At 52.9% G+C, this 26,446-nt stretch overlaps 6 protein-coding genes across 6 annotated transcripts; 4 read left to right on the forward strand and 2 right to left on the reverse strand.

Annotated features, from left to right (window-relative positions):
• Window positions 1-950: 950 nt before the first annotated feature.
• Window positions 951-2,614, forward strand: NEUTE1DRAFT_71874 (uncharacterized protein; the record flags this gene model as incomplete). The annotated part of the gene is made up of 3 exons (XM_009857710.1): window positions 951-1,167; window positions 1,275-1,946; window positions 2,031-2,614. 3 exons carry the CDS (start codon window positions 1,101-1,103, stop codon window positions 2,264-2,266), a joined length of 975 nt encoding a protein of 324 aa, XP_009856012.1.
• A 3,543-nt stretch (window positions 2,615-6,157) lies between these two features.
• NEUTE1DRAFT_125873 (uncharacterized protein) lies at window positions 6,158-7,489 on the forward strand (the record flags this gene model as incomplete). The annotated part of the gene is made up of 3 exons (XM_009857711.1): window positions 6,158-6,447; window positions 6,503-6,588; window positions 6,639-7,489. The coding sequence occupies 3 exons, from the start codon at window positions 6,158-6,160 to the stop codon at window positions 7,487-7,489; spliced, it is 1,227 nt and encodes a 408-aa protein (XP_009856013.1).
• Window positions 7,490-8,872: 1,383 nt separating this feature from the next.
• Window positions 8,873-10,704, reverse strand: NEUTE1DRAFT_90572 (uncharacterized protein; the record flags this gene model as incomplete). Its single annotated transcript, XM_009857712.1, has 4 exons — window positions 8,873-9,736; window positions 9,818-9,988; window positions 10,082-10,458; window positions 10,623-10,704. 4 exons carry the CDS (start codon window positions 10,702-10,704, stop codon window positions 9,587-9,589), a joined length of 780 nt encoding a protein of 259 aa, XP_009856014.1.
• Window positions 10,705-11,640: 936 nt separating this feature from the next.
• NEUTE1DRAFT_71883 (uncharacterized protein) lies at window positions 11,641-15,126 on the reverse strand (the record flags this gene model as incomplete). Its single annotated transcript, XM_009857713.1, has 1 exon — window positions 11,641-15,126. One exon carries the CDS (start codon window positions 15,124-15,126, stop codon window positions 11,839-11,841), a length of 3,288 nt encoding a protein of 1,095 aa, XP_009856015.1.
• A 4,508-nt stretch (window positions 15,127-19,634) lies between these two features.
• NEUTE1DRAFT_71886 (uncharacterized protein) lies at window positions 19,635-22,609 on the forward strand (the record flags this gene model as incomplete). Its single annotated transcript, XM_009857714.1, has 3 exons — window positions 19,635-20,697; window positions 21,243-21,697; window positions 21,816-22,609. 2 exons carry the CDS (start codon window positions 21,676-21,678, stop codon window positions 22,322-22,324), a joined length of 531 nt encoding a protein of 176 aa, XP_009856016.1.
• A 726-nt stretch (window positions 22,610-23,335) lies between these two features.
• Window positions 23,336-25,299, forward strand: NEUTE1DRAFT_125878 (uncharacterized protein; the record flags this gene model as incomplete). Its single annotated transcript, XM_009857715.1, has 2 exons — window positions 23,336-23,607; window positions 23,680-25,299. The coding sequence occupies 2 exons, from the start codon at window positions 23,408-23,410 to the stop codon at window positions 25,001-25,003; spliced, it is 1,524 nt and encodes a 507-aa protein (XP_009856017.1).
• Window positions 25,300-26,446: the final 1,147 nt, after the last annotated feature.

Consider the following 26,446-nt stretch of genomic DNA (forward strand, 5'->3'; position numbering starts at 1 on the left):
ATTTATTCAGTTCGCAGTTTTTTTTTCCTGCGGCTTTCGGGCTTTTTTTTTTTCTCTTTCCCTTGTCGCTGTTGTGGTTGGAGGACCTTTGAGCGACCTTCCATTGACGGGAGGCACATGGGTTCATGGGATTGCATCACAAGGAGGGCCCTCTCGCTCAGCTCTGACCCATCCTGCCCGGCCCTGGTGCTGTAAGGGAATGGAGAAATATGGGGAAGGTGGGGTCTTTGACGGCTCCGGTCGCCTGATATGGCCAATCGTTTAGCCCGCCGTCCAACCAGTGACGAGCAATTGAAACCTCTTCGTGGATGCCCTCTTTTCGGCGGCACGGGTGGAGACTTTGTCATCATGCCAAGACCAACACCTCAACCTCGACTTCTCAAGTTAGAAGTCGAGTCTGCGTCCGAACTGCTGCCTCGTTCATCACATTGCACATCCGCTCTATCAAACTTGCTGCACTGATTACATGGGGTTTCCCGTCAGTAGAGGTGTATAGGTGCTCATAGATGGAGAAGAAGAACAACGAGAAGAAGGAAAACACGAGAGACGGGGGGGAGAAACAAGCACTGCCAGCACTCGACAAGCACAAGCCATTCCAAAGATTAAACGACACCAGATATGATAGGCTCACGTGGGATTTATCGCCCCGCGTTCATTCGCTACAGCATCCCCGTAGCAACAACCCCCGCGTGTTTAGTGTACACTAGAGGACTCGGAGTTTATTGATCAGCCATGCCTGGTCCAAGCTGATGGCGCCGGTACCAGCGTCCCGCAATGGTAGATGGGTTGGTTCCGATGCTAGGGACAGTCATGACGCCGCTGAAAAGGGGCGGTATCAACGCTTATCGCCATCGGACCCCAGGGTGGTGCAGCTGATCGACTGGGGGACATCAAGTGAGCTGAGCGCGTGTTTGGATCTTGAAGATGGATCAGACAATCTTTCCACCAAACATTCCCGTCCTCGAGTGAATCATTCTCGTTCACTTGCTGTGGTTTTGTCCCCAAATTGTTTTCCTCCCGGCAGCGTTGCGAAGCTTGTCCGGTATATCCGTCACCATCTCTTAACTAGCAGTACAGTAGCTGAGCGCAAAGACACCACCATGAAGCTATCATCAGTCATACTGAGCTCCTCCGCCTTCTTAGCCGGAGGGGCTTCAGCATGGGGAGGTACGAAAGAACACCAATTCCCCTTCCTTACCATTCCCCCCCAACATTCGCGAATCGCACTCAAGAGATGGAACATCGCTAACATACGTCGCCTACAACAACAACAGGCTTCGGACACATCACCGTCGCCTACGTCGCCAGCAACTTCGTCTCCAACTCCACCGCCTCCTACTTCCAAACCCTCCTGCGCAACGACACCTCTGACTACCTCGCCAACGTAGCCACCTGGGCCGACTCGATCCGGTACACCAAATGGGGTCGTTGGACGGGGCCCCTGCACTACATCGACGCGAAGGACTCACCCCCCGATTCATGCGGCATCATCTACGAGCGTGACTGCAAGCCCGAGGGTTGTGTGGTCAGCGCCATTCAAAACTACACCTCTCGCCTTTTGGACCAAAGCCTACACGTGGTCGAGCGCGCGCAGGCGGCCAAGTTCGTGATTCACTTTGTCGGGGACATCCACCAGCCGCTGCACACGGAGGACGTGGAGAAGGGAGGAAACGGGATCTCGGTGTTCTTTGATGAGAAGCGGTTCAACCTGCACCATGTTTGGGACTCGAGCATTGCCGAGAAAATCGTTACGCACAAGAAGCAGGGTGTTGGTAGGAGGCCCTTTCCCGCGGCCAAGAAGTGGGCAGATGCGTTGGCGGAGGAGATCAGGGAGGGCCAGTACAAGGCGAATAGCAGTGATTGGGTGAAGGGGTTGGAGCTGAAGGAGGCGAGCGAGATTGCGCTGCAGTGGGCGATTGAGGGGAACGAGCATGTTTGCACTGTTGGTAAGTTCTCTTCGTTCCGTCCCTGTACCTCTCTTTCTTGGTATCCGTCAGGGAACCGTTGCTTAACACTACTTCCTTGACTAGTCCTCCCCGAAGGCCCCGAGGCCATCCGCGACCAGGAGCTCGGTGGTGCCTACTTCGAAGCCGCCGCCCCCATCGTCGAGTTGCAGATCGCAAAGGCCGGCTACCGTCTGGCTGCCTGGCTCGATCTCATCGTCTCCGGTATTGAGAAGAACGAGACAATAAGCCCACCAACCCTACCAAAGCGGCCGGACGTTGTTACTGCGGAACAAAAGCCGATGATGTTGGGCGACCTATGAAACAGGCCTGGTGGAGGGTGTTTGTCGTGGGCCTTGGCGTTGGAAGAGTATGAATCATGACCGGGGATGAGCGTTTCGCAAATGCGTCTTGGCAACGGTTCGTTGGTTGAAGATATCAGGCTTGGGAAGAGATGCAGCGTGTTCTTTGATTGGGTACAGAATTAGACGATTGTATGGCTCAGGGTGCCGGGTAATGTTTGGGTGTCGACTGAGAAGTAGGTGATGCTAATGGATAACGAAATGCATGCCCACGTCTGCAATTGTTGCGTCATGTAGGTCTATGGTATTTTGTGTACAAGTATATGTCTGCCTGCCATGTATGTATGCAAAGTATACATTAACGTGCCTAAGATACCCTCAGAGCGTTAGGTGTAGATTTACCAGATCAGATGCCAGATGTTTGGATGAGGTTCTCCTTTGCGCACCGAATAGGAACTTGACACGCCCCATTCCCCAAATTAACATCGAACAATATCATTGACTAACCATCCCTCATGCACACATTGGTCAACATTGTCGACTTTCCTGCCAGGTTGGCCAAACATTTCGCTGGTCCTCGGTAGCCATGTTTCGTTCTGATAATCTTCCGTTCAGCCAAGCGATTGACCCCACTTGAAAAGGGACTGAAGTCCTCCTTAGAGTACAACGACAATGATCACGTTGTATCAAGTCCGACGCATGGAGCCAAGCACCCGATACATATCTTGGGGTTCAGGGGTTCCAAGGTGGGTTTCTTCAAAGACAACACACCATGAGAAACCGAATCGGGTATCCCGTTAAGGCTAGAAGACAATGAGGAAGGGCGGCCGTTCCGCTGGTGGCTGATGTTATCATCACGTCTGTGGTTAAACAGACAAGCAACATTCAAGTGCCAACATCACCTTTGAAACAGTTGGGGGTTGATTGGGTACGCTGCACAACATCGGCTCGGTATCGGAATCACAATTCCAGGAGGTCTTCGAAAGTTGAATTCCGATGCTCATCTGTCATCATCACAAATCCAACGGTCACAAGGATGTAAAAAGCCCGCTTCCACGTGAGAGTACCGAAAACCGACTGCTAAAGTCCCACTCGGCCCAAGCGTATAGTATTGAAACGCTATGAATAAGAAGATGGGGTTTTGGGAGTGAACATCAATGTTACCTTCTGGACCCCGGGGACACAACATGTCTCAAGATGAACAAGGGCCGAGTTACATCCTTGGTGCGAATCGGTCTTGGCCAGAGTTCATATAGATGCGGGCGGACAGTATTATGTTTCGAATTCCGAGGGTTGATAGTAGCCTAAAGGCAATTGTCAGCAGCACAGACAGTCAGTGTATAGGTTTTCAACTGAAGAGAATATTGGATTGACGATCTAATTCCTTAAATTGATAATTTGTGCCGTCTTAACCGTGCCGTTGGGTGAGAAGCACGCGTGGGCGCTACCTCAGACATCAGCGGTGCACTGTTTCCAATGAAGAAACAAGCCCATGGAACTGATGCGTCTGACAGTTTGCCTTGACCTCGAGTGGCCTCTTAAGAACGGACGAGATTAGAACTTTATTTTGTGGTAAAGAAATTTGATGTGTGGAGAAATCATGCTGGATTTTGTGGTATGTTTGCCGTCTCCTACTCCTGAGTCCGGAAACATATCATGATAGGAGCAATTAAGCTTGATATGGTGAGAACAACGAACAATGCGACGGATTTCTGTTGAGGTTGTTGACGGCCAGTGAGGGATCAAGCGGAGTCCGGCCGATGGGAGGGAAACGATGTCCTTCCTTCAGTCCCTTGTTCTATAATCGGAATTAAGCTCTTGTTCCTGCATACGGAGGTGTCCACAGCTAGGGACGCTAGCCCAGAAAAAGTGGGGCATCCCCGGTGTACAAGCGCCAAGGGGGGCCTGTTAAGGACAACCTCAAGCGCTGAACAGTAGACATTGAGCGTGGCTACTGTAGTATGTACCGTCAATTTGGGTCGATCAATGAGCTGATCTCATTGAGGCTCACCGTGTTTCTTCCCGGACTGGGTGCCTTAGGTAACTAGACGAAGCAGTTAGACGGTACAGCATGACGTCGATGTTTGCTCGATTGATCAAATCATAGAACGCCTCTGAGGAGTAGAGTGTTGCTTGAAGGTCAGCTCATCGTAACTGTAGAGTATGGTAGAGTGTTAAGGATCATCATACTTTACTGAATAATAGGTAGAGAAGTCCAATCTTCTGCGGACGAGGTGAAAGGCATGAGATGGCGATAAGTAGTCCTACACAAAGTTTCCGTCCCGGCGACCAAAAAATGCCGAAGGCCGGGCAAGGTCGGCAACAACGCGGAGATAGAAACATCGGATATCGGCTACAATCCGGGTCGGCCAAGACCAAACACTGCTCTTTCGTCCGGTCTCGTTGGGCGTGTTTTGTTTCGTACGAGTTCCGACACCAGTTCTTCGCGATGCAGGAGCGTCCACCAGGAGTCTTTGGCTGGTTTTGCCTTGGCCCAATACAGAATTGATGCGCAGGGCATTCGGGTATAAGTTGTTATAGACAGATATCCGTACCTTGTGCTGTGTCAATACTGCATGTCCCTGATAGATATGTTGGGAACTCCTTGCCCAGGTAGAAACGGGTTGTGCTAGCACGGATAGGGACGGGAAGAGGATGAAGAGAGGTCAAAGTTGAAGTTAGGTACAGTGTTGTTGCAGTCTCTCGGCCCGGCATGGCATTGAACTTCTTTGCCTTGGGAGTGGAGCGGGTGCGCGCTAGCGCCTCGCTAGCGCTTCATCCCGAGACGCCAAATGCTGGATCGCCCTTTACCGGCTCGTGTGATTGGCTAAAGGCAAGACAATTATTAGGACCCTCGTCGCTTCTGGCACGCAAGTCGCTTCATCAACCTCTCTTCCACTGCACACTCTCGAGCCTCTTTGCTTTTCTCCCCAAACACTCATCGATGTTACTCCGAGTCCGTCATTTGCAACTGAAATGATTCGTTCGAAAGCGTCGATAGCTTTTACTCTCTGCGTTATGGGCTTCATTTGAGATGCATATCCACTTTCCTGACTGCTGTGAACGGCCATCGTGGACTCGTATTGGGCTGTAGAGATCTCAATCAAGCGCGATATCTGGCGTCAATCACCACGAAATCCTCGGGCGTTTTGGGGAGAGGCTTTCACGCCAAGTCAGTGCAAGACCCCATGGGGTATATCCTAGAGCTATTCATGGATGTCTATGCAGTCAGTTTGACCGTTGGCAGCCCCTTTCCATGCTACCTTTCACTCTACTGCTACCTCCGTTGACAGTTCGGCGCAGACGCCCTCTTCTTGCGATACCCTTGTATCACGTTTGAGATCGTGGAGACACACAACCCCCAAACCCCTCTCCGTCCGTTCCGACCTCCTGCTGCTCAATCCAGGATGCGATTTAGTACTGGTTCCACGGGCAAAGAACGGCTATAGAGAACGGTCGGTTGATAGACTGGGGGAGGGTTACACAAGACAGATTCCTACCCTGGCCGGCAGCCTGTCGTAGTCTCGTGGAACAAACTTCTTGGCTAGCCAGGCAATAAGAAACGATGACCATGGGTTGGTGCCTCAGCATGCCCAGCTTTCTATATTACTTCTCCCTCTCTCCCTTCTCTTCCTTTGCATGCTTTATTTTTGCTTGTTGTGGTGGTAGCGTGTTTCTTTCATTCGTTCCTTTTCGACGCACGTTGTATATACCCAATTAGCCGACACCGGGTGTCAGTTAATCATTCTCTTCTTTCAGTCAGCTTTGATATTACGGTCTGGAACCATTTTTGACACTTTACGTCTTACGCTTTACTTCGACTCCCGTACGCTCCAGGTGCCTGGTTATCTCATTCCTAAATCCTTACCGAATCCGAGATTTCGCGGCGAAGCTTCAATATCAACTATCAACATGCTGATGAAGACCGCTCTTACTGCCCTCTTGGGCTTGGCCATGGTCACCGACGCAGCCATTGTTCCCAACACCGACTTCTCGACACTCGAGCAAAGGCAGAACCGTAACGGTAAATTTGGTGGTGGAAACCGCAACCAGGGTGGAAATGCGGGAAACAATGCCAACAAGGGAGGCAATAACCAACAACAAGCCAATACCTGTCTGGCTCCGGGTGCCATCCAGACGGGTTCTGCATCGACGGGTCAGAGCGGTGCTGGGGCGGCAGATGGCCAGGTCAACTCCAAGACGTGCGTTAAAGGCAATATCATGAATTCTGCGATGTTCTCACTGACTTTGCAACAGCGACAAAGCCAACTTCATCAACTTCTGTAATGGCCAGACCTTGACGAACGGTCAACAAATCAAGTCTGGCTCCTGCAACGGCATTCGTACGTGGACTATCTAGAGACATATCAAGACACCCACTAACAATTTGCAGCCATGGGCAAAATTCCTTCCACCGACCGGATGATTTCCGCCGTTATCCTCAACCCCAAGAACAACGACAATATCCAGGCCAGCAAGACCTTCACTATTCAGGTCAAGTTGAATAACATTGCGCTGGGTTCCTTTACCAATGCTACCAGCACTTACTACTCAGCTCCTCAGGACGTCGATGGCTCTGGTAGAGTTATTGGTCACACCCACGTCACCGTTCAGAACACGGGCAACACATTGAACCCCACAGAGCCGCTCGATGCTCGACAGTTCGCCTTCTTCAAGGGTATTAATGATGCCGGCAACGGAGCTGGTACTCTGTCGACCGACGTGACGGGAGGTCTCCCCGCGGGCAACTATCGTATCTGTACCATGACCTCGGCGTCCAACCATCAGCCTGTTCTTATGCCTGTTGCGCAGAGAGGTGCCCAGGATGACTGCCGGTACTTTACCGTTTCCAACAACGGCGGCGGCGGCGGCGGCGGCAACAACAACAACAACGGTGGCAACAACGCCAATAAGAACAATAACAACAACAACAACAACAACAACAACAAGAACACGGGTAACAACAATACTGGCGGCCGGAACAGGAACTCAGGCAAAAACGTCGCCACCAGCCAAGCCATCGCCGGCATCTCTGCCCCCGCCGTCACCAACTCGGGCAACTCTCAGCGTCCCTTCGCCGTCAACGGAGCGACCTTTGTCAACAAGGCCGCCGCCGTCCAGCGCGCCTGCGCGATCCAGAACAACGCTTGCGCGAATGCCGTCAATAGCGGCAAGGCGTCCGGTGTCACGCTTCAGCAGTGTAACGCTCAAGAAACTGCTTGCAGGGCTGCTGGTGGTGCTTAATTGCTTTTCAAGCAAGGTGACCTACGGGCCAAGCTACATCACCGAAGCGAAGCAAAGTTGAAGCTCGGCTTTGTGGGTATTACTATCGTGGCAAGGGTCCGTTGGTTGCTCTTAAACACCACCGTGTTGTTGAGGGTTTTTGAGAGGGGGGAGGGGGATCGGGAGTTCAAGTTTCGTGTATGATATATAAACGATGGATACTACTTTCACATAACCTTTTTTTTTGCAGGCGCATCTGAGGGTAAGAGACGGATGCATCATAATCATTTTCTATGTCTACTGTTTGTGGACTCGTATATCTCTCCCCATCAGTGAAGAAAACTACCAAAAGAGTCACACAAAAAGCGACATTCTTCGTAAATATCGGCAGCACCTTCCTCTTACCCAACCCTACACACTCCCTCCCCGTTCGATAAGCAAAGGTCGCACACGTAGGTCACATAACAAAGATCTGAACCAAACTGGCATCTCAGATTCGGGTTCGGATCTAGCCTCTTCCGCCTCCATATCCACGGGGAACTGTTACACCTATCGTCTCATGTTCTTTGAACCCCTGTGCCTGTGCCTGTGCTTTCGAACCACGGCACCCGACCCCTCCTCATGATGCAATACGCCCAATGGTAGGCACGCACTGAAATCGGTCCGTTGGTTGAAAGTGGAAGGCACCAGTGATCGATCGGCCTTTGAACTTCTTCCAGTCGTCTCTCTGCTAGGAACCACCTGGGAGTCATCAGTGGCAGGGCATCTTGAATGGAAGGTGCGGTTACGACTTTTGGAGACCTCTGTAGACGGGAAGGAGCGGAAAGGGGGACGGGAAGCCCCTGAATGCGCGCAAGGGCCTCTTCGGTTGGGGGTTCCCTCGAAGATGATGCTCCTCACTGCAAGAACAAGAGGAAACCAGATGGCATAGCCGGCTGGTAGAAGTAGGTTTTTTTTGTTCTACAAGGTTACGTCTGGTATGGTTTCGGTTCCTGGGCAGTCCCGTCTTGTGCTTTGTGACAAGCAACTGAGAATGAAGCATTTATATGCACCTCGTAGCGAGGTGTTCCCTTGTAGTGACGGATCTGATGAGGTCATACCTATACCTTGCTCAATCTGTTCACACGATAATACTGGTGGCTTCGATTACATCTTCCTCTACGTAGCTATAAATGATTTTTTCCGGGATAACTTCGGTTCCTACAGGCCAAAAAACGGGGCATTGGTTGAATACAGTACCTAAGTAGGTAAGACCACTTCGCCTCAAAACTCTCACGTTCCCATCCAACAACAAAACGACCATATGTAAAACACTCGTTACGAGAAGGGGAGAACTAGATGAGTGGAGGTAATTGAAAACATGGAAACAATTGATCAAAATCTTTTTGAACAGAAAAAAAAAAAAAAAAAAAAACTCCATTACGTAAATAACCTCCAACCAGCCAACCATCTATCCTATGCCACCCACCCAACTAAGCCGAACCATGACATCCATCCATCCATATCACACCTCAGATCATACCAAACCAGACTAGCCCATGCAAACAGATAGACAAGCTAAAAAGACAGCTAAAATATGTTCGTGTGTGTCTTCAACAACTCTTTCCCTGCCCTCGGATACAGCTCATCCATCCATCCATCCATCCATACATACCTATCATGCAACTAACTTGACTGACCGATTCCGTTGCGTCGATTAGCCAACTGAATCCCACTGTCAACACGAACAGCAACACTTCCGTACCATACCAACCAATCAAACACCGCCTGATAATAACCCTTTTCCTTGTTCCAATTACAACAAATGTATAAGGCCCCTTTTGCCCCACCCATGAGAAGACCGAACTGCCAAAAGTTTCAGTATTTTGTCTCTTATCCTTTTAGGATCCGGCCGACAAGAAGTTCGACATAGATGTGGGCTAGGGTTAGGAAGAAGAAAGTTGAGTAAGAAAAGTCGAAATTGACTTTTCTCTAACCGCCTCTCATCTCTGTTTCCCCCCCGCGCGCGCGAGAACCATACAAGCCGGAAGAAATTCGGATTCGGGCAAAGAGGAAGAGGTACCACGAAAGAGCTACCCGAAGTAGTCACAGAGAGAGAGAGAGAGAGAAAACGACATTTTAACGGGTCTTCTTGCGCTCCCTTCTGGCCTCCAGGTCACCCTCCGCTAGCCACCTGCTGGCCTTGACAAGCTGGACGACGTTGATGATTTGCTTGAGCATCATGACGGGGAAAGAGACAATTGCGATGATCCAAGGGACGGTGGAGTCCTGAAACGGGGGAGGTTGGAAGATTAGTCATCTATCAAGCTACCTGGATTTCTTACGTTGAAGTGGAGAGTGGTGGCTTACCATTTTGTTGGCACGCGCCAGCTCGAGAGCAGCGGCGCTGTAGGGGTTGGCCTGCTTGATCTGGGGAACCTGTTCCAAGAGGCCGGGAGAGAGGAGCGGGCTCGAGAAGGAGAGCAGGTAGAGGGCAATAAAGAAGACCTCGTTGAGGGCGCAACACAGGAAAAGAACCGTCTGTGATATGAGGTCACCTGATGTCAGCTACCACTTCCATCTTCTTCTCCTTAACCAAAAAAGAGCTTCGAGAGGATATGGACAATGACGCACCCTGTTGGTATAGTAGAGATTGAGAATGAAGCTCCTCGACTTGTCGACGTTCTTGTGACTCTCATCCGAACCGCCCATGGCCAGAGTCGCGTACATATGCATGTAGTGGCTGGCCATGTCGAGGGCGATCAGGCCCTGGAAGACGATGGACCACCGGGGGAAGGCGGAGGCGAGGAAGACGAGCAGGCAGGCCGTCGTGCAGCGGTCCGTGACCATGTCGAGCACAGCGCCGAAGCGGGTGGACTGGTCAAGGTAGCGAGCGGCATAGCCGTCGAGGGCGTCGAGAAGACACGAGATGCTGTAGAGTAGCGAGCATGTTCGGGGGTGGAGGGGCATGTAGTAGAGTGAGGCTACAGCAAGGATGATACGGGAGTAACCTGTAAGTGGTGGGCCAGACCCTGTTAGCAAGCCATTCACGATCTAATTATGTCTGGGATTTACACAAGCGCAAGGCGCATGGGAGCTCGAGAGAAAGAAAAGGCTTGCGGCCGCGTAGGAAGTAGAAGCGGTGCGGTGGAAGCATGGATTCGCAAAATCGTACCGATCAAGTTTGGTACAAATAGGTAGACGTTCTCCCGTGGCTCAGCATCCTTTCCACGGCTGACCTTCTCGGTGGCCGGCATGGTTTTCGTTGTATGGGTTCCTGGGCTGAACACCAGGAAACACACTGCGCAATGATTTGAAGTTGTAGCAAGGCTACTGTAGAGCTGCAGCTTGCTTGGCCGGTTGGTTTATCGAGCTCGGCGCAATCAATTAAACGGGTGTCCGAAGGTTCCGCTTCTTGCAAGTGTCAAGTAGAGAAACGAAGAGGTCGAAAATCGGGAATTCGGTGAATTAAAGAGTTATCGGGGGCCAGTTGTTCAAGTTGGCAGTAGCTTGCATATGCTTGGTGCGGAAAATCGGCGAACAGGGGGTAGGTTGTTGTGTGGACGAGATGAAGCGACTAGAGAAAGGAGGGAAGATAGGGGGAAAAGGTAAAGTTCTTCCTTGTGTAAAGTGAGGCAGCTGCTGGTATTCACAAGAATAAAACTATCGTAAGCTGAGGTGAGGCAGTGAACAGCGTGGTCAGGAAAAGAGTCGGGTTCGGGTTCCAGTTGCGGTGCGGTGCAGGCCGAAATTCTGGATTCTGGAAGCGGGCTGGCTGGGGTCGGTGGATGATGATGATGATGATGGATGGATCGATAGGTGCCCCTGGATGAGGCTGCTGGAGCGGACTGGAGCGGCCGACTGGAGCCCTCGGGCTTTTGATTACCCTCCGGAACCGCCGTCGGCACGGCGCCCATCCTACTACTTGCCTTGCCGCTTCTGCCCGCTGTTTTGCTCGGTCACGGCGCCGAAAATCTGCCCTCAGCTAAGACGTCAGTGCAGTGGTCTGTGCTCGCACACGTAGCGGTTGGGGCCTGCATTGCGTTTGCTTGGCAAGAGGCGTTCGTGTTCTTCTTTAGTTATCTACCTTGGTACCCTTGAGATTCTGCAGTCTTCCTGATCTGCTGTCACAACCGGGCTGTGATGAGGCTATTCCCGTCACCACGGCGCTGACCTCGGCCGAGATTCGTAATGTCAAACATTATTCTGTTATCAAAGCTTACGCTGAACTAGCTCATGCATACATTGCCGTCTCCATTGTCAATCCCTTGCGTGGAACACTTGATGATGAGCTCCGAGACCGTTTACCATGCTTCTGCTTTGATAGCTTCGCTGGACTCTAATGTCTGTTATAGAAAATATGCCTTTCGCTTCTCCAACGAGCTTCAAGACTATTTCTTCTTGCCTTTCCCTCCCTTACCACTTCCGCCTTTTCCACTACCTCCGCCCTTACCACCACCCTTCCCAGACCCTCCTCCACTCGAACTGCCAGCAAGGCCACCAGACTGCATCACAGTGACCTTTCCGACGGGCACACAGTTAAAAGCCTCTTCAACCTTGAGTCCCTTGATAAGCTCCATCTCTCTCGGCCAAATCTTCTCCGGATCCGACGACGACTCATCGATCCAGCCCTTCTTGCCGCTCGCCAACCTCCACCGCTCAACGATCTCTTTGACTGCCTTGCCCTTTTTCGTATTTCCGGGCTGTAGCTTCGTCTTGTACTTGAACTTGTTCAGAGCACTCCACGGCGCACAGATCGGAACCACCTCCAGGATCTCATCGCCCGCAAGCGGGTTGCCCACAAGCGTCTCGAGTGGCGCCATCTCCATCGCCATCTCGGACTCGTCCAGAGGCATGTCCTCGCCTTCCTCCATCATGAGACGGCGGACCTCTTCGTGCTCGCGGATCTCTTTCTTGACACGCTCCTGTTGTTGACGGCGACGCTCGCGAGCGGCAGCAGCCTCGGCTTCTGCCTTGGCTTTAGCCGCGGCTTCGGCTTCGGCCTTCTGACGGGCAGCCTTGACACCCATCAGCTCTTCCATAAGGGCGCGGTCCTCCTCGTCTTGGTCCTTGTACTTGGCCGCAATCTTCTTTTGCTTGCCGCGCTGGCCACGCTTGGCGGGTGCCTTCTTCGCAGACTGTTGCTTTTGAGGGGCGGTTGATGACGAGGGAGTGCCGGTCTTTGCTGCAGGTGATGGCTGGTTTGACTCTTCCTCCTCACCGTCGTCGTCCTCCTCCTCTTCATTTTGCGTTGCAGCAGGTTCCAGTTCCGCCGGCGACTTGATGCTCTCATCGGGGCTGCTCACGGACTCCTCCTTGTTGATTTCAAGGTCTGCAAGCTCCTCCGTCGGAGGTTCTGTGCCTTGGGCAGCATCGCTTTCCACAGAACCGACTTGTCCAGGTCGCTGCGAGTGCAGGGGATTAGCTCTTTCCTTCTGGTCTGCGGCGTCCTCGTCATCGTCATCACTCTCAGACTCTTCACCGGCCACTGGCTTCTGCTCGTGCGGGCTCTCTGCACGTTCTGACAGGGCATTCAGAGAGTCAGCGCGACCTTTTGTCTTGCGTTCTACAAAATCATAGACCCTATGGCGAGTATGCTTGGACTTGCTGTCGTCGGATACCCTGAACAGTAGACCGAAACCAAGCGTCAATAGCGCCGGAGGCAGGAGGTTGCGCTTCCCTCTGACCATGAACGATCCTACCGGGAGGTATTCACCAGCGGGTGCGCTTTTCGAGACCTGGTCGGCATTGACCCACCAGGCCCCCATGCCAGCCTTCGAGTCCCAAGCACTAGAGCAGCATACCGACAAATTGCCAGCCTGAGCAAGCGTCGACGGCGGAATTGGTGCATCAGGTGTCTTTGGGTTGTTCTTGATGATCACGCTTGCAGCTCCGTGAACATCGGCGTGGACGTAAACGTCACCCTTCCTCAGATACCGCTTGTACAGCATCTCGTTCTGTTGAGCATCACGGCCTCCGAGAACGAGATAACCGTCTGAGGAAATAAACCAGGTGAATTTCTCGAACCACATTTGCTTCCTGATGGGTTGGAGGACTGGTTTTTCTTGCTTGAGACCCTTTCTGAGATCTTCGGCGATCTTCTGCTCGGCATTTTTCAAGGCGATAACCGACTGCTGGACCGTCTTTTGCGCCTTGTCAGCAGCTGTTCGCTTCTGGTCGTAATATTCTCTGGCGTTGTTCCAAACGCTCAGTGTCAGGTTGATATCGACCTCAAGGCGTTTGACTGGCGCCTTGTCCTTGGTGGTTTCTGCCCCGTCGGCATCGTCTTCAGAATCGCTGTAATCGAACTCATCATCCTCTTTGTCTTGGTCGCCCTCTTCCTCTTCTTCCACGCCTTCTCCTAGCAGTAATGTGATGGTGTTCTCCTTCAGCTTCATTGGCAACTTGATAATTTCCGCGACGGGGTTACCCTGCTTCTGCTCCTTTTCAATCAGTTTCGTGATGTCGACCCAATCCATGCCTTCCTGTAGCAGGCCGTTCACGGCATCCATGGCTTCCTGGACACGTTCGATATTGGCTTGAATGGTCGCCGCCTTGCGATAGTTTAGCATCTCCATCTCTTGCAGCCCTTCTATTCGCTTAGCTTGGTCCATACGGGCGGCTTCGAGCTTCCTCTTAGCAGCTGCTTCACGCTCGCTGAGCTTGGACTTTAGCCTTTGTCCCTCGAGGGATGAGAAGAATTCATCGACTGTTTTGTTGTAGCCGACGAACGGCAAGATACGATATGCCTTGTCATCCTCGAACTGCTTGGGCAAGAACGGTTGGAAATCCTCGTAGAGGAGGGTCTTTGCTTTTTCGGCTGGTGGCGCATCGACGTCCAACTCTGTATCTTCAAACCCAGACCTAGGCTTGGCGATGATGTAACCGTTGGAAACGGAGGAATCGGTGACCTCGTCAAGGATTTCTCGTGCTTGCTGGAGGGTGTCGAATAGCTTGTCTAGGAGGGAATCATCATCCAGGATTTCGGCAGGCTTGGTGGCTGGGTCGAAGCTGGTGAGGCGGAAGACATGCTCGACGAGAATGGGCGGTAGCTCTGTGATGGTGGTCGCAAGGCCCCTTCGTAGCTCGTCGGCGCCCTTTTTCTTGATCTTCTTACCGGCAGCCTGATCAGCGGCTGCCTTTTGGACTGTGCTCTGCAGCGCATCCCTCAGACGCTCCTTGGTCAGGGCAGGAACACCTCCAAAGTTCTGTCTGTTTTCGAGCGTGTAGGTCAGACCAATGCGCTGGGGTTCCTGGCCTTCGCCCTCGGGAACATTTCGGAGCAGAGCCAAGATCTTGAGGTCGGAATCGGTAAGGATAATGTTGCCGCTAGCAAAGAATTCGAGGTAAAGTCGAAAGGCACCATCGCTGAACTGGAACTCGATGATGCGATCGGTACCAATTTGCGAGACAGAGGTACAACGCCGGGTCTTGAGGTATTTGCGAAGCCTGGCGACGAATTGGCTGGGTGCCGGCGAAGCGGTGCGCACGAAGTCAGTCAAATGGCAGCGGAAACCGGATTCGATCAGGAGCTGCTGCCTGTTGTCGGGTTTGGCGAACTTGAGGAGGAGGATCTTGGAGTTGAGGTCGTAGATGTTGGCCAGGCGTAGCGACACCAGAGCTTCCGAGAGCTCGTGGGCCACCACCCTGACGTCGAGAGAGGAGAATCGCTGCTTCATGGAGGCTTATGGACTTTGTGATCACCGACGTTGAGCTCAATTCGGGCCGTAACGATATCAATAACGGGGTGATGGTAAGGTCGGGTTTTCTCTGAATCGCTTCGGCCGTCCAAAACAATGCATCAAGATGTCATGGCGGGGTGGTGGGGTATCTGGGTACACTACTTTTGCTGGGCAAACAGTCACTTGCCGAGCGCCTTACGTCAGCACGACCAGTCCGTCCAAGCCCTTCCACTTTCATCGAGGTGGGAGGTAGCCACGAATATGGTGGCCAATCATAGTGACCGCTGCTCGTTGTTCTGTGGGAAGGTGGTTGGTGTTGGGTTCAAGCCGGCACCATCATGATCCTGCCCTCAAGGAAATACAAAACACGGAGACGGAGGAGCAAAGTCAGACCTCAGCCGGAGGAGACTCGTCTGCCCCTCTCGGCAGGGTACGGCGACGTTGGTAGTCACGAAAGCATTGATATGTGAGCGCAAAGGCAAAGGCACCGGCCACCATGCCTACGATGATGGAGAAGGCAATGCGGTTTTGCCAATGCATCCTGAGGTTTTCCTCTTCAGAGCAGTCGTGCTTCATGGATACGATGTTCGTTCTGGACTGGGTGGGTAAATAGTGGTGTGAAGGCAGAGCAAGAGAAGCTGTGGGCGCTCTCACTTCATTTCATCTGAAACTACGATGTCGCCAACTACGATGTTGCCATTCCAAATCGCGGCGTTGCGCATCACAGCTTGTACATAGGTGAGGAATTCTTCAATATCTCCACGAGTCCGGTACACCGAGATAGCCATCGATGGTTAGACGATCAACTCGGGAGTACTTTGCTCGTTGGTCGGTTTGGCTGAAAGTCCAGCCTCAAGACTCGATTCCATCAAACGTTCATCTCATCTACCAAGTCGCAAGTGTCTGTTGGTTCAATCGTTTCCTACACGGGCTCACTCACTGTCACAGTGGGACACACTCGGTCCAACACAACAAACAAGCATTGTCTGGCCCGGACGGGACTACCCGGGGACACAGGGCGAAACGCTGTCGAACAGCCCTGGACGGCCCGTCTGAGATCCGGGTCAAGTCGACTCGACACATGACTTAGGTATTCTAGGCTGTTTACTGCCTGCCCACAGAATGAAGACACACAGAGACGTGGCTTGGAAGGGGAGAGAGGCGAGCCCATCGTGAAGATCGCCAGCCGCCGGAACCGCTGCCCTAGTTTCATGAACATCAGCGGCTGGCTTGCTTGGCTAGAGAGGACGGATTGTTCCTACACTACACTGCAGAGTGCCATCTGGCCAGCATGCTGCTGATCTGTGGCTCCTGTGGATAGATACACCGAAAGTTGTCTCGTCGTTGCGATCACAATGCGTTGGTGTTGTCGGTGCTCTGTAGTGTGTTAGCAGGTGGGACGTCCACGAACACTTTACCCACTCGACCACCGCCGATGTGGTCCCAGGCTGTGCATGCGCTAGCCAGCAGCATCGCCAGCTGTTCACTTGTTCCTGGCAGCGACACGCAGCAGCAGGGCAAATGTAAGGTAGGGGACAAGCGGCACGGGACGGGGACTGCAAGGGGCAAAGGAAAATCAGTGCCGTGAACGTGACGTGCGCAAGGCCCGCAGCTACTACTACATACGACAGCGTACACTACACGGGCGTATCGCATAGAGCCTCCGAACCAAGAAAACTCGCCGGATGTGCGCCGTCTGGGTGGGAAAAAGTGGCGCGGCACCGGTCGTCCTCCTGTCATTTCCCCTTTGCCATCTTCCTCCACCGCACATTGCGTATCCCGAGATCCGGTCCTCCGAGGCCGTATTGCGAACATCGTACCCAGCGGCAGACGTCCAAGAACAGTTGCTTCTGCCGAACTTCCACTCCGTCAAAGGCTTCGACACGTGTAGATCGGAACGGAACCGCTCTCCTCCATCCCGCCGGTAAGGCTCTGTGGACATGTGCCACCAACCATCACTAGGAAAGGGAAGGGAAGGGAATGGAAGAGGAGGGGACTGGCGTGTTATCCCCAATCTGAGCTAGCGTCAGGAACGCGTTACAACGTGCTGATCCAGAACCACAAAACCGACGCAAAACCGAGGCGTCAGACGGCAGAAAGGAGAACGCTGCCGTTGCTACGCTATGAACACCGTGGCCGCCGGGTCCAATCAGATCTGCCGCCCAATCCCACACACACATCGATCGACCGGTTTCATTTTAACAAAAGCCCGTATGTAAAATGGGTTGCCTGATGTTGCCAACATCCCACGTTCACGGCGCCATTTGTCAGACAGTAAACACGTTGGCTGGTGGAACAGACTCCTCCGCGACTAGGTAAAGCCGCGACGAGACCGACAACACGCGGCGAGGCCGTTTCCCGTTATTCATCGGCCTGCCACTGGCTTGAGTGCTTGGGTAGGCGGTTATCCACATGAGATACCAAGCGCTTCATGGAGGGCTGAATCTCTTAAACAGCCCAATGGAAATGTCCCATGGTTACCTCATGCGCTTGCTACACTTTTCCCTTCGCAACAATAACCGCAGAGGGCAACACTGGAAACTTGAATGAAAGAGAGGCTGGGAAAGGGGTCGAGACTTTCGTCGGAAACGCCAACTGATACCCACAGCTTCCATTGATCCACCACTCAGGTCTTTCGGCTTCTAGCCTGCAGCTCTACTGCAGGTCGCTGCTAGGGTATCGCTGAAGGGATCGAAATCGCTGCTCATCATTTCCCAGCCACCGATTATGGAGCTGAACCACGCCTCGTGTTGCAGCAAACCCGAGGTCTTTCTGTGGTCCCCGACTGGCTTCTCTGTCTCTCTGTTTGTTTGGTGGCGATGGTGTTAGTTATGATGGTGGTGATGATGATGATGATGATGATGGAATGAATGGCTGGTCCGAGTCGTGACGCCAGCCATGCCCTTCCCCATGTCTTCACTCTCCATCTCTTCCCCTCGCTCCCCTCCTTGACCTGGGGGGCTTCCCAACCGACATGAGTGGCGTGCAGATGCAGCGCTGAGTAGTGGACCAGCCGAGCCACTGTTATGGTCCGTTGCCTGTCACGATTGGAAAGGAATGAGAGCACCATTGGCATCCAATCTGCCTACCCATGACAGCCTCTGGGCGACTATTGAAGGCTGGACCTGTCTATGTACACTACAGGCTTTACACAGCCGTCGCACAATTTCTGGAACAGGTCCTGTCCTGGCGTTTCATCTAGCTGGTCTCAGCAGTCGAGCTCTGCCCTGTCTGCCTAGCTGACTGCCAGAACCTGATGACAGCTTCAGCGGAGCTGCTGAAAAAGCAAGCGACAACCTCGGGAAAACTGGCGGTATATGACTGCGAGAACTGGGTACGAGCACGGATCCGTCGTTATTTAGTGTAGATTGCGAGTGGTTGGCACTTGGCGAGAGGTAACAAGTCATGCTCGCCGATCGAATGGGTCGGCCGCGACGTTTGATCGAATCGAAGGCGATGTGATGCTTGCCTGCTCCGCTCAGGTTCAGCTCATCTCGAGCTCCCATCGTGGTCTCCGGGGAGCTTGAACCTAAGCTCGATTGGGTCTCGGGCCTCGCTGGCCGTAGCTGGCTGATCCCAGAACGAGATTGGCGAGGGGGTTGGGGACTTGCTGGGGACTCGCTGGGGAACGGGTACCGGGCGGCCGAGCAAACAGAGACGAATCAGGGGGCAATCATGGCCGATGGCGTGGGGATCAATACGGACCCTTGGCCACGCACTAAGCCCCTTTTGCTTTCGATAAACAAGCTGTTCCCCACACCATATGTGCGTAAACAGATGAACAGCAGAACCGCCGCGGCGCCGCAAACCCGTCAGAACGGGCAAAAAAGGATAGGAAAAATGGTGGTTATTCGCACAGCCGGGACCTGGAAATCCCACAATTCCTCCTGTTCATCCCATCTCCAAACCTTTTATCAACCCGTCAGTACCTACCACTGCCCGGACATCACCATTTGACCGTCCACTCTTCTGGCCGCTGGGCATTTGTTTCGGCAGCCTACACTGGCTTGATACTGGATCAGTGGGTGCTGTGGAATGGTTATGGTTCCTTTCAGAGGCTCCCGCTGCTATGAGATCCACGCGATCCGCGTAGCTGAGGCCTGGGGTTGAGTGAGGTTTATCCCCCAGGGGCAGTTCTACCTAGCTTTGGCAGAAAATGAAGCTCTCTCGCCAGCGAATCTGTCTTGTCACACACCGCTCGCCAGCGATCCCATTGGAGGACCCCCCCCTCTGGAGTGTTAGACCCCCCATCTCCATTTCCCCAAGAAACTCTCCCGCACTTCAGATGCACATCGCCGTCGTCGACGCCCACGCGGGGCTCAGCGAGCCTCCGTCTCCCTCCGTATCGCCCTGTTTTGCTTGTGATTCTCCCTACAAGGCCGGGCCAACCACCTCCCACAATCGGTAACGGTGGTCCCGTAATTCCCCCAGACGCACACTCCGCTCATTATTTGAACCGGCCTTGCTCGTGGTAGCTTTGGCAGTCTTGATCTTCTCCTTACCATCTTCCCCAGTCAGCATCCGGCCACTCACAATCAACCACAACAACTTCGGAATCCCCATCCTTTTCTATACCCTCTTCGCAGAGGAATCGACTGAATCCGAGTCCAAGAAGACGGGTCGCACAGTGACCGCCTTCTTCACCTACGTCAATCGACTTCTTTTCATAGAGAAGCCAGAGTCATTCTTTTCATCAATCTTTCGTATATCGAAAGGTTGATAGGAAAGACTGCCTCTTGCGCCGTAGAAAACCGCCAAACTGGATTTTGAGGCCCGTGTCCCCGTCCCTTTCAGCATCTTCCCGGCTACGTACCGGGAACCTGAAAAGGGCATTCAGACTCATACGCACGTTCACGAGAAGGTTGAGGTCAAGGTCACCAAGCCGGCTCATGGTGCTCACCATGACCACGGCCATGAGGACCACCATCATGCTCCCGTCCCTCCGGCTGTCCATGAGCTTCAGCCTCCCCGTGTAGAGCAGCGCATTGTCGAGGAGGAGATCCACATCACCCGTGAGGAGGAGGTTCACAAGGAAGATCACCACAAGGAGCATCACCACCACCATCGCCCTGCCAGCGCCCACTCGCACCGCTCTCACCATTCGCATCACTCTCACAAGCCTCACTCACCTCATATCCCTCACCTTCATCTTCACAAGAACGAGGGCCACCACCACCATCACCACCACCACCACCACGACGAGGAGGAGGACCACAAGGAGCACAAGCACCACCTCATTGACCACCTCACTGACAAGCTCCCCCACATCCACCGCGCTCACTCGGCCAGGGACGAGGAACACCACCACAAGGACCACAAGCACCACCTCATTGACAAGGTTCACCGTCCTCACTCCCACCACTCTTCCCACCATGATATCGTCGAGGTGCACAAGACGGAGCATATCCATACCCACAACCATGGTCACAACTCCCACGGCTCCCATGGCTCCCACGTTGGTCCGGTGATCGTTCCCGAGCCCAAGCACAACGACCACCACCACGCGCCGCACTATCCTCTGGAGCCTCAGGAGCACCATTCGCACACTCATGTGCACTCGCACACCAGGTGAGTTGATTGTTTTTTTTTTCTTGCGTTCTTTATTTTTTTTTTTTATCCTAGTGCAAGATCCGTTTTTGCGTTCCACATCCCGTTACCGTTCCGTCCTTTCCTTCCAGCCTCCGTTTTGAAACCGGACTCGCTTTTTTCAGGCAGGCCCCAGGTGGGATTGCTGGCGTGTGTCTGCTTCCGCGGTGGTAACATTGAGCTGCAAACCAGTCCAGCTGGTAGACCCCTGGTATAAGCGGCTGGGTCTCGCGCGAATGCGTTGCAAAATGGCTAGCTGGAGCGGTCTAGGGGCTGGCGAGCTCGTAAACCAGCTGCTGAGCTTGCTTTTTTGCTTCACCGCTCATGGTTAGGCGCGGCAGACCCCCCTGGCCTCTTAAACATTCCCCTTTTTGTATTAGCTCCATGGTCCACTTACGATCAAGGGACGGAGCGGGAAAATTACTGTACCAAGTCCCCTTTTCGGGTCCCAGCCCTCTCAAAGCCCTCTCATATCTGCTCGTCTCTACTGTTCTCTACGCCTATATCTAACCAGCAAATCCCTCCAGTGGTCACAACTTTTCTGAACCATCCTTCGAAAAGCCTCATCATCACCACTCCTCTTCTCATCATCAACAATCCTCCGACAGCGCCAGCGCTATCGACATTGCTGAGCATCAATACCGGTCCAAGTTCCAGCCCGCCTACCACAACGAAGGTCACGTAGTCGGTTCCACCGTCGACGTCGCTAGCTACCGTCCCAGCCACAAGGAGTCCACCCACGTCGACGACACTACTGTCGACTTCCCTGCACTCCCTGCACCCCCTAGATCCACTTCTTACAAGGAGAAGATCGTTGTCGACGAGACTACCGTCGACTTCCCCACCTACCGTCCGGCTCATAAGAAGGCACCCAGCCTCTACAGCGAGTCCACTGTCGACATCCAAGAAAACGAACTTTCTCTAGTCAAAGTTTCCAACAACAACAACACATCTTCCAAAATGGGCTACTACGACGACGACGGTAAGCACCCATCATCCATTATCCATCCCCATTCTTCATCCTTCCTTCAGACACTTTGACTCGACTGTCTGTCTGTCTTCTGAAAACAATAAGCTGACCATGTCTTCCCCCAACACAGCTCACGGCCACGTTGAGGCTGATGCCGCGCCCCGTGCCACCACCGGCACTGGCACCGGCTCTGCTTCCCAGACTGTCACCATCCCCTGCCACCACATCCGCCTCGGCGATATCCTCATCCTCCAGGGCCGCCCTTGCCAGGTCATCCGCATCTCCACCTCCGCCGCCACTGGCCAGCACCGTTACCTCGGTGTCGACCTCTTCACCAAGCAGCTCCATGAGGAGTCCAGCTTCGTCTCCAACCCTGCCCCCAGCGTCGTCGTCCAGACCATGCTCGGCCCCGTCTTCAAGCAGTACCGTGTTCTCGACATGCAGGACGGCTCCATCGTCGCCATGACCGAGACTGGCGATGTCAAGCAGAACCTCCCCGTCATTGACCAGAGCTCTCTCTGGAACCGTCTCCAGAAGGCTTTCGAGTCTGGCCGCGGCTCCGTCCGTGTCCTCGTCGTCTCCGACCACGGTCGCGAGATGGCCGTCGACATGAAGGTCGTCCACGGTTCCCGCCTCTAAATCGGGGGTTCCGTCATCCGTTCAATAATATGACTTTCGCCCTTCCTGGAATCGAACACACGACACACGGTTGGGTTAATAAGGGCTGCTTGGATGTTATGATATGGTCTCTCTGATGCTGGGTCTGATTTTTTGCGCGCGTCTAGAAGATGGGTTGGATAATTTGTACTGGTAGTATGCTCCCTCCCCATCCATGTATATGAAAATTGTAATGGAAGGAGTCGTCAGTAATACAACCTTAAAAAAACCCGCTTCGTCTTGTTCCAATTGATTGTGTGTGAACAGCAATTGAATGAAAGTGACTGCATTGTTCTGGTGCCAAAGGTCAGTTCACATCTTGTTTACAGCTTGATCTCGCTTGAGGTGTCGAACAAACATGGTGCATCAGACTAGCGACGTCCTCGACTTCTGATTGGTAGAATTCGAAGATCATCGTCCTAACCAATCGTGTCTTGTCTCCTTTTTATAAGTCGAACTTGTCGATGTACTAGTCAACAAGAGTCAATACGTGCCAACCAATGAGAGAGCCAATCCACGTCAACGAATAAGAGAGCCAAAAGTCTTGATGGTGAGTGGTAGCCGGGGATGAAGCTGAGTTGTGTCCGGTCAGCCCGTGTCTCCGGTCATCTCATCCTGAACCGTCTTGAAGGACAAGACAGACATATCGAAGCAACCACCAGGAAAGAAAATGATTCGCTCCTTTGGATAGTGGGAGAAAGATTGCTGTGCCGCACGACTGCAAGCTGAACGCGGGTCATTGATAAGCAGCCCCTCACGGCATGCGACACTACGAGTTGGTTCGAACCACCTTCTCAATGAGGAGAAGCCTTGACCTCTTTCTCCAAATACCCCCGCGTTTGAAAGGGTGAGAGTGGCAGAAGTGGTACGGGCCTCGGGCTATCAAGGGACTCAGTCCGTGCCAAACACCGGATGACTGTCATACAAATCGGATCCCGTATCTTTTGCATGACTTTCCAGCTCCCTTTCCTGCTCCCGTATTTCCAAGGGTGACAATTTGGAGTTTGAACTCGATCAACACACCAAAATAAACAGTATTACTAGAGCTCATCAGCCACAGACATCATGGGTGCCTCGCAGTCCAAGATGCCCTTTGAAGAGAAAGCCGTTAACACCACGGACGATGAATACGTCCATGTTGAGAATGGGCTCATAGGTGAGAAGGGAACGATCACAGGCATTACCAAAAACCGTACGCCAGAAGGTCTCTCCTTCTCAACAGTCTCAAAATGGGAGGGTACACTTCTGGAAGACCCCAAGAACAGGTAGGATAGTACTTCCAGACGTCATTAACTAAGTAAGATCAAGCTTACCTACTGATACCTTGCGCTCGCTAGATTGGCCCTGTCCGCCCTGAGCGCCGCCAACCCCCGTGATGTCCTCCTTTCACGCGCAGTCAAGATCGCGGAGCAGCAGGTATTCAACATCAAGATCCCGTTCGAAGGGGGTCCCATCACCAACCAGCGGCAAAGCGGGCGCTGCTGGCTCTTCGCGAGCACCAACGTCTTCCGCGTTGCCCTGATGCAAAAGTACAACCTCGACCAGTTCGAGCTCTCGCAAGCCTACCTTTTCTTCTGGGACAAGCTTGAGAAGAGCAACTGGTTCCTGGAGCAGATTATCTCCACGGCCGACCAAGACCTCGACTCACGTCTCGTGCAGCGCTTACTTCACGAGCCCCTCAGCGACGGCGGCCAGTGGGACATGGTCTACAATCTCGTTGACAAATACGGCCTCGTCCCGCAGACGCTGTACCCGGACTCCTTCAACGCCAGCTCTAGCAGCGTCATCAACAGCATCATCTTCACCAAGCTGCGCGAATACGCCCTTGTCCTGCGCAAGCTCCTCTCCTCCTCCTCCTCCTCCTCCACCAACCCCGGCACGGCAACCCAACAAACCCTCAGCAACACAAAGGCCAAAATGATGAAAGAAATCCACGCCATCCTCACCCTCACCCTTGGCCCCCCTCCCTCGGCCACCGGCGAGTTCACCTGGTCCTTTGTCGACCGCTCCGGCAAGGCGCGCACTGTCCGCTCCACACCCAAAGCCTTTGCTCAGGACATCTACTCGCCCAAGTTTCGTCTTACCTCGTCGACCATCAGCCGCATGGTCTCCCTCGTGCACGACCCGCGCCACCCACCTCTTACTCTCATGACAGTCGACCGCCTCGGTAACGTCGTCGGCGGGCGCAACATCACGTACATCAACGTGGACATGGCCACGCTCAAGTCCGCGTGCGTGAGCATGCTCAGGGCCGGGTATCCCGTCTTCTTCGGTAGTGACGTGGGCAAGTTCAGCGATCGCGTAGCGGGGGTGATGGATCTAGATCTGATTGATTACGAGCTGGGCTTTAACGTGTCGTTGTTGGGCGCTGATAAGGCGAGTAGACTGCGGACAGGCGAGAGTCTGATGACGCATGCGATGGTGTTGACGGCTGTGCACCTGGATGAGGAAACCAACAAGACGGCTAGGTGGCGGGTGCAGAACTCGTGGGGGACGGGGGTGGGCGAGGAGGGGTGGTTTGTGATGAGTGATGGATGGATGGATGAGTTTGTGTATCAGGCGGTGGTGGATGTGGATTTTCTGAGCAAGGAGGTGAAAGATGTGTTGAAGCAGGAGCCGGTGGTGTTGCCGTTGTGGGATCCTATGGGGTCTTTGGCTTGAGTTTAGCCGGGTGCTAACTGGTGATGTGTGTGTGATGTTATGGGAGCTGATGATTCTGAAGAATGTCACGCCATGACTGATGGATCTTGAAGCCGGGAGTTTTACTCGGACAGATGAGCAAGGTAGTGATATTGACATTTCGTTTCGTTTCTACATCTCAGCTCTTTTTAACGTTTGTAGGACCGTACTCTTTATTAACACCGAGCAGCCACTCAATCGCTCCTGCCCCCTTTAATCCCATGGCAGGGTATTCGCTTGGACTATATCAGCCCCAAATTCATAATCTTCCATTAGCCAAGATGGTAGGTGTAGTGGTAGCCATTAAAAGAGAAATTGTGAATAATCCAATTAGGTATGTAGCTAGCCTTGCGGGTTCAACTCGGTATATATATATTTAGCCCTCATGTACCTTTCAAGTAAATTTGGAAGCGCAATACCATGTCGTAGGCATACCACGTCCACTAGATATCCATGAAGGATATGCAGATGTCGGCGAGGACAGAAGAAGGTAGTACATCAGAGATGAAGAGTACAAATGGTGGGAGCTTGTTTCGACGGTTAACCGTCGTGTGAATGGGGCGAATGAGCGGTTGTTCGCTTTTCGTTGCATATTCCAATTGTCTTACTTTCTCTTGCGGCAAATGGGACGACCGAATTGGACTAGGCCAGACTGAGGTGGTGTCCTCGAACGGTGGTTGTAGTGTCTTGATTAAGTTCATTTTCTACTTTTCTTCCATCGTGTCTTTCTTCCTCTCGGTTAATTTTGCCTTTGTCAAACATATGGCGATGAACCTCGCTACTTCCTCACATTCCATCGACCACAACCAAATGCCTATCTATCATTATCTCGAAATCCTAAAGTGATCATCGTTACCACGCCGCAGTCGTGCCTCTTGTCAGCCTCATTTCTACCAGGCTACCCATCATCACTGGTGCCAGCTCACTCAGATCAGCTGTGGCAGATCTTGACAAAGGAACCACGGACGTTGCCGTTGATATATCGCGATGCGATGATTGGGCAAGTAGCTGTCTACGGAAGAGTGAGAAGAGTACGGCAGGTTGCTTGCAGATTGAATCACGGTGATCTGAATCTAATCTTCGTTCGACTTGCCCTAAACTGCTCGGGCTCTAGCCCTAAGTGGTGACTGAGCGGATGCAGAGCCTGTTTTCCCCCTTTTTTTTCCCTTCTTTTTCTTCTTCTTGAACGCTTCTCCAACATTCCATGCAGATGGTTGCCGAAATGAAAGGAAAACCGATTTCGAGAGTAAAGTTTGACTTCCTTCAGGGGCGTCGGAGGGCCATCTCAGTGAGCCTGTGTCATCCGGTAGTCTTTATGAATGATGAGGTTTAATAAATAATCAACATCCCCATCACAAACTTCGGTGTCTCTGATACGTGCGAAGTTTCCGAGCAGTTTACTGCGTATGTGAGCCCACACTTTAG

This window comes from Neurospora tetrasperma (assembly GCF_000213175.1).
Source record: "Neurospora tetrasperma FGSC 2508 unplaced genomic scaffold NEUTE1scaffold_81, whole genome shotgun sequence".
NCBI classification, from domain to species: domain Eukaryota; kingdom Fungi; phylum Ascomycota; class Sordariomycetes; order Sordariales; family Sordariaceae; genus Neurospora; species Neurospora tetrasperma.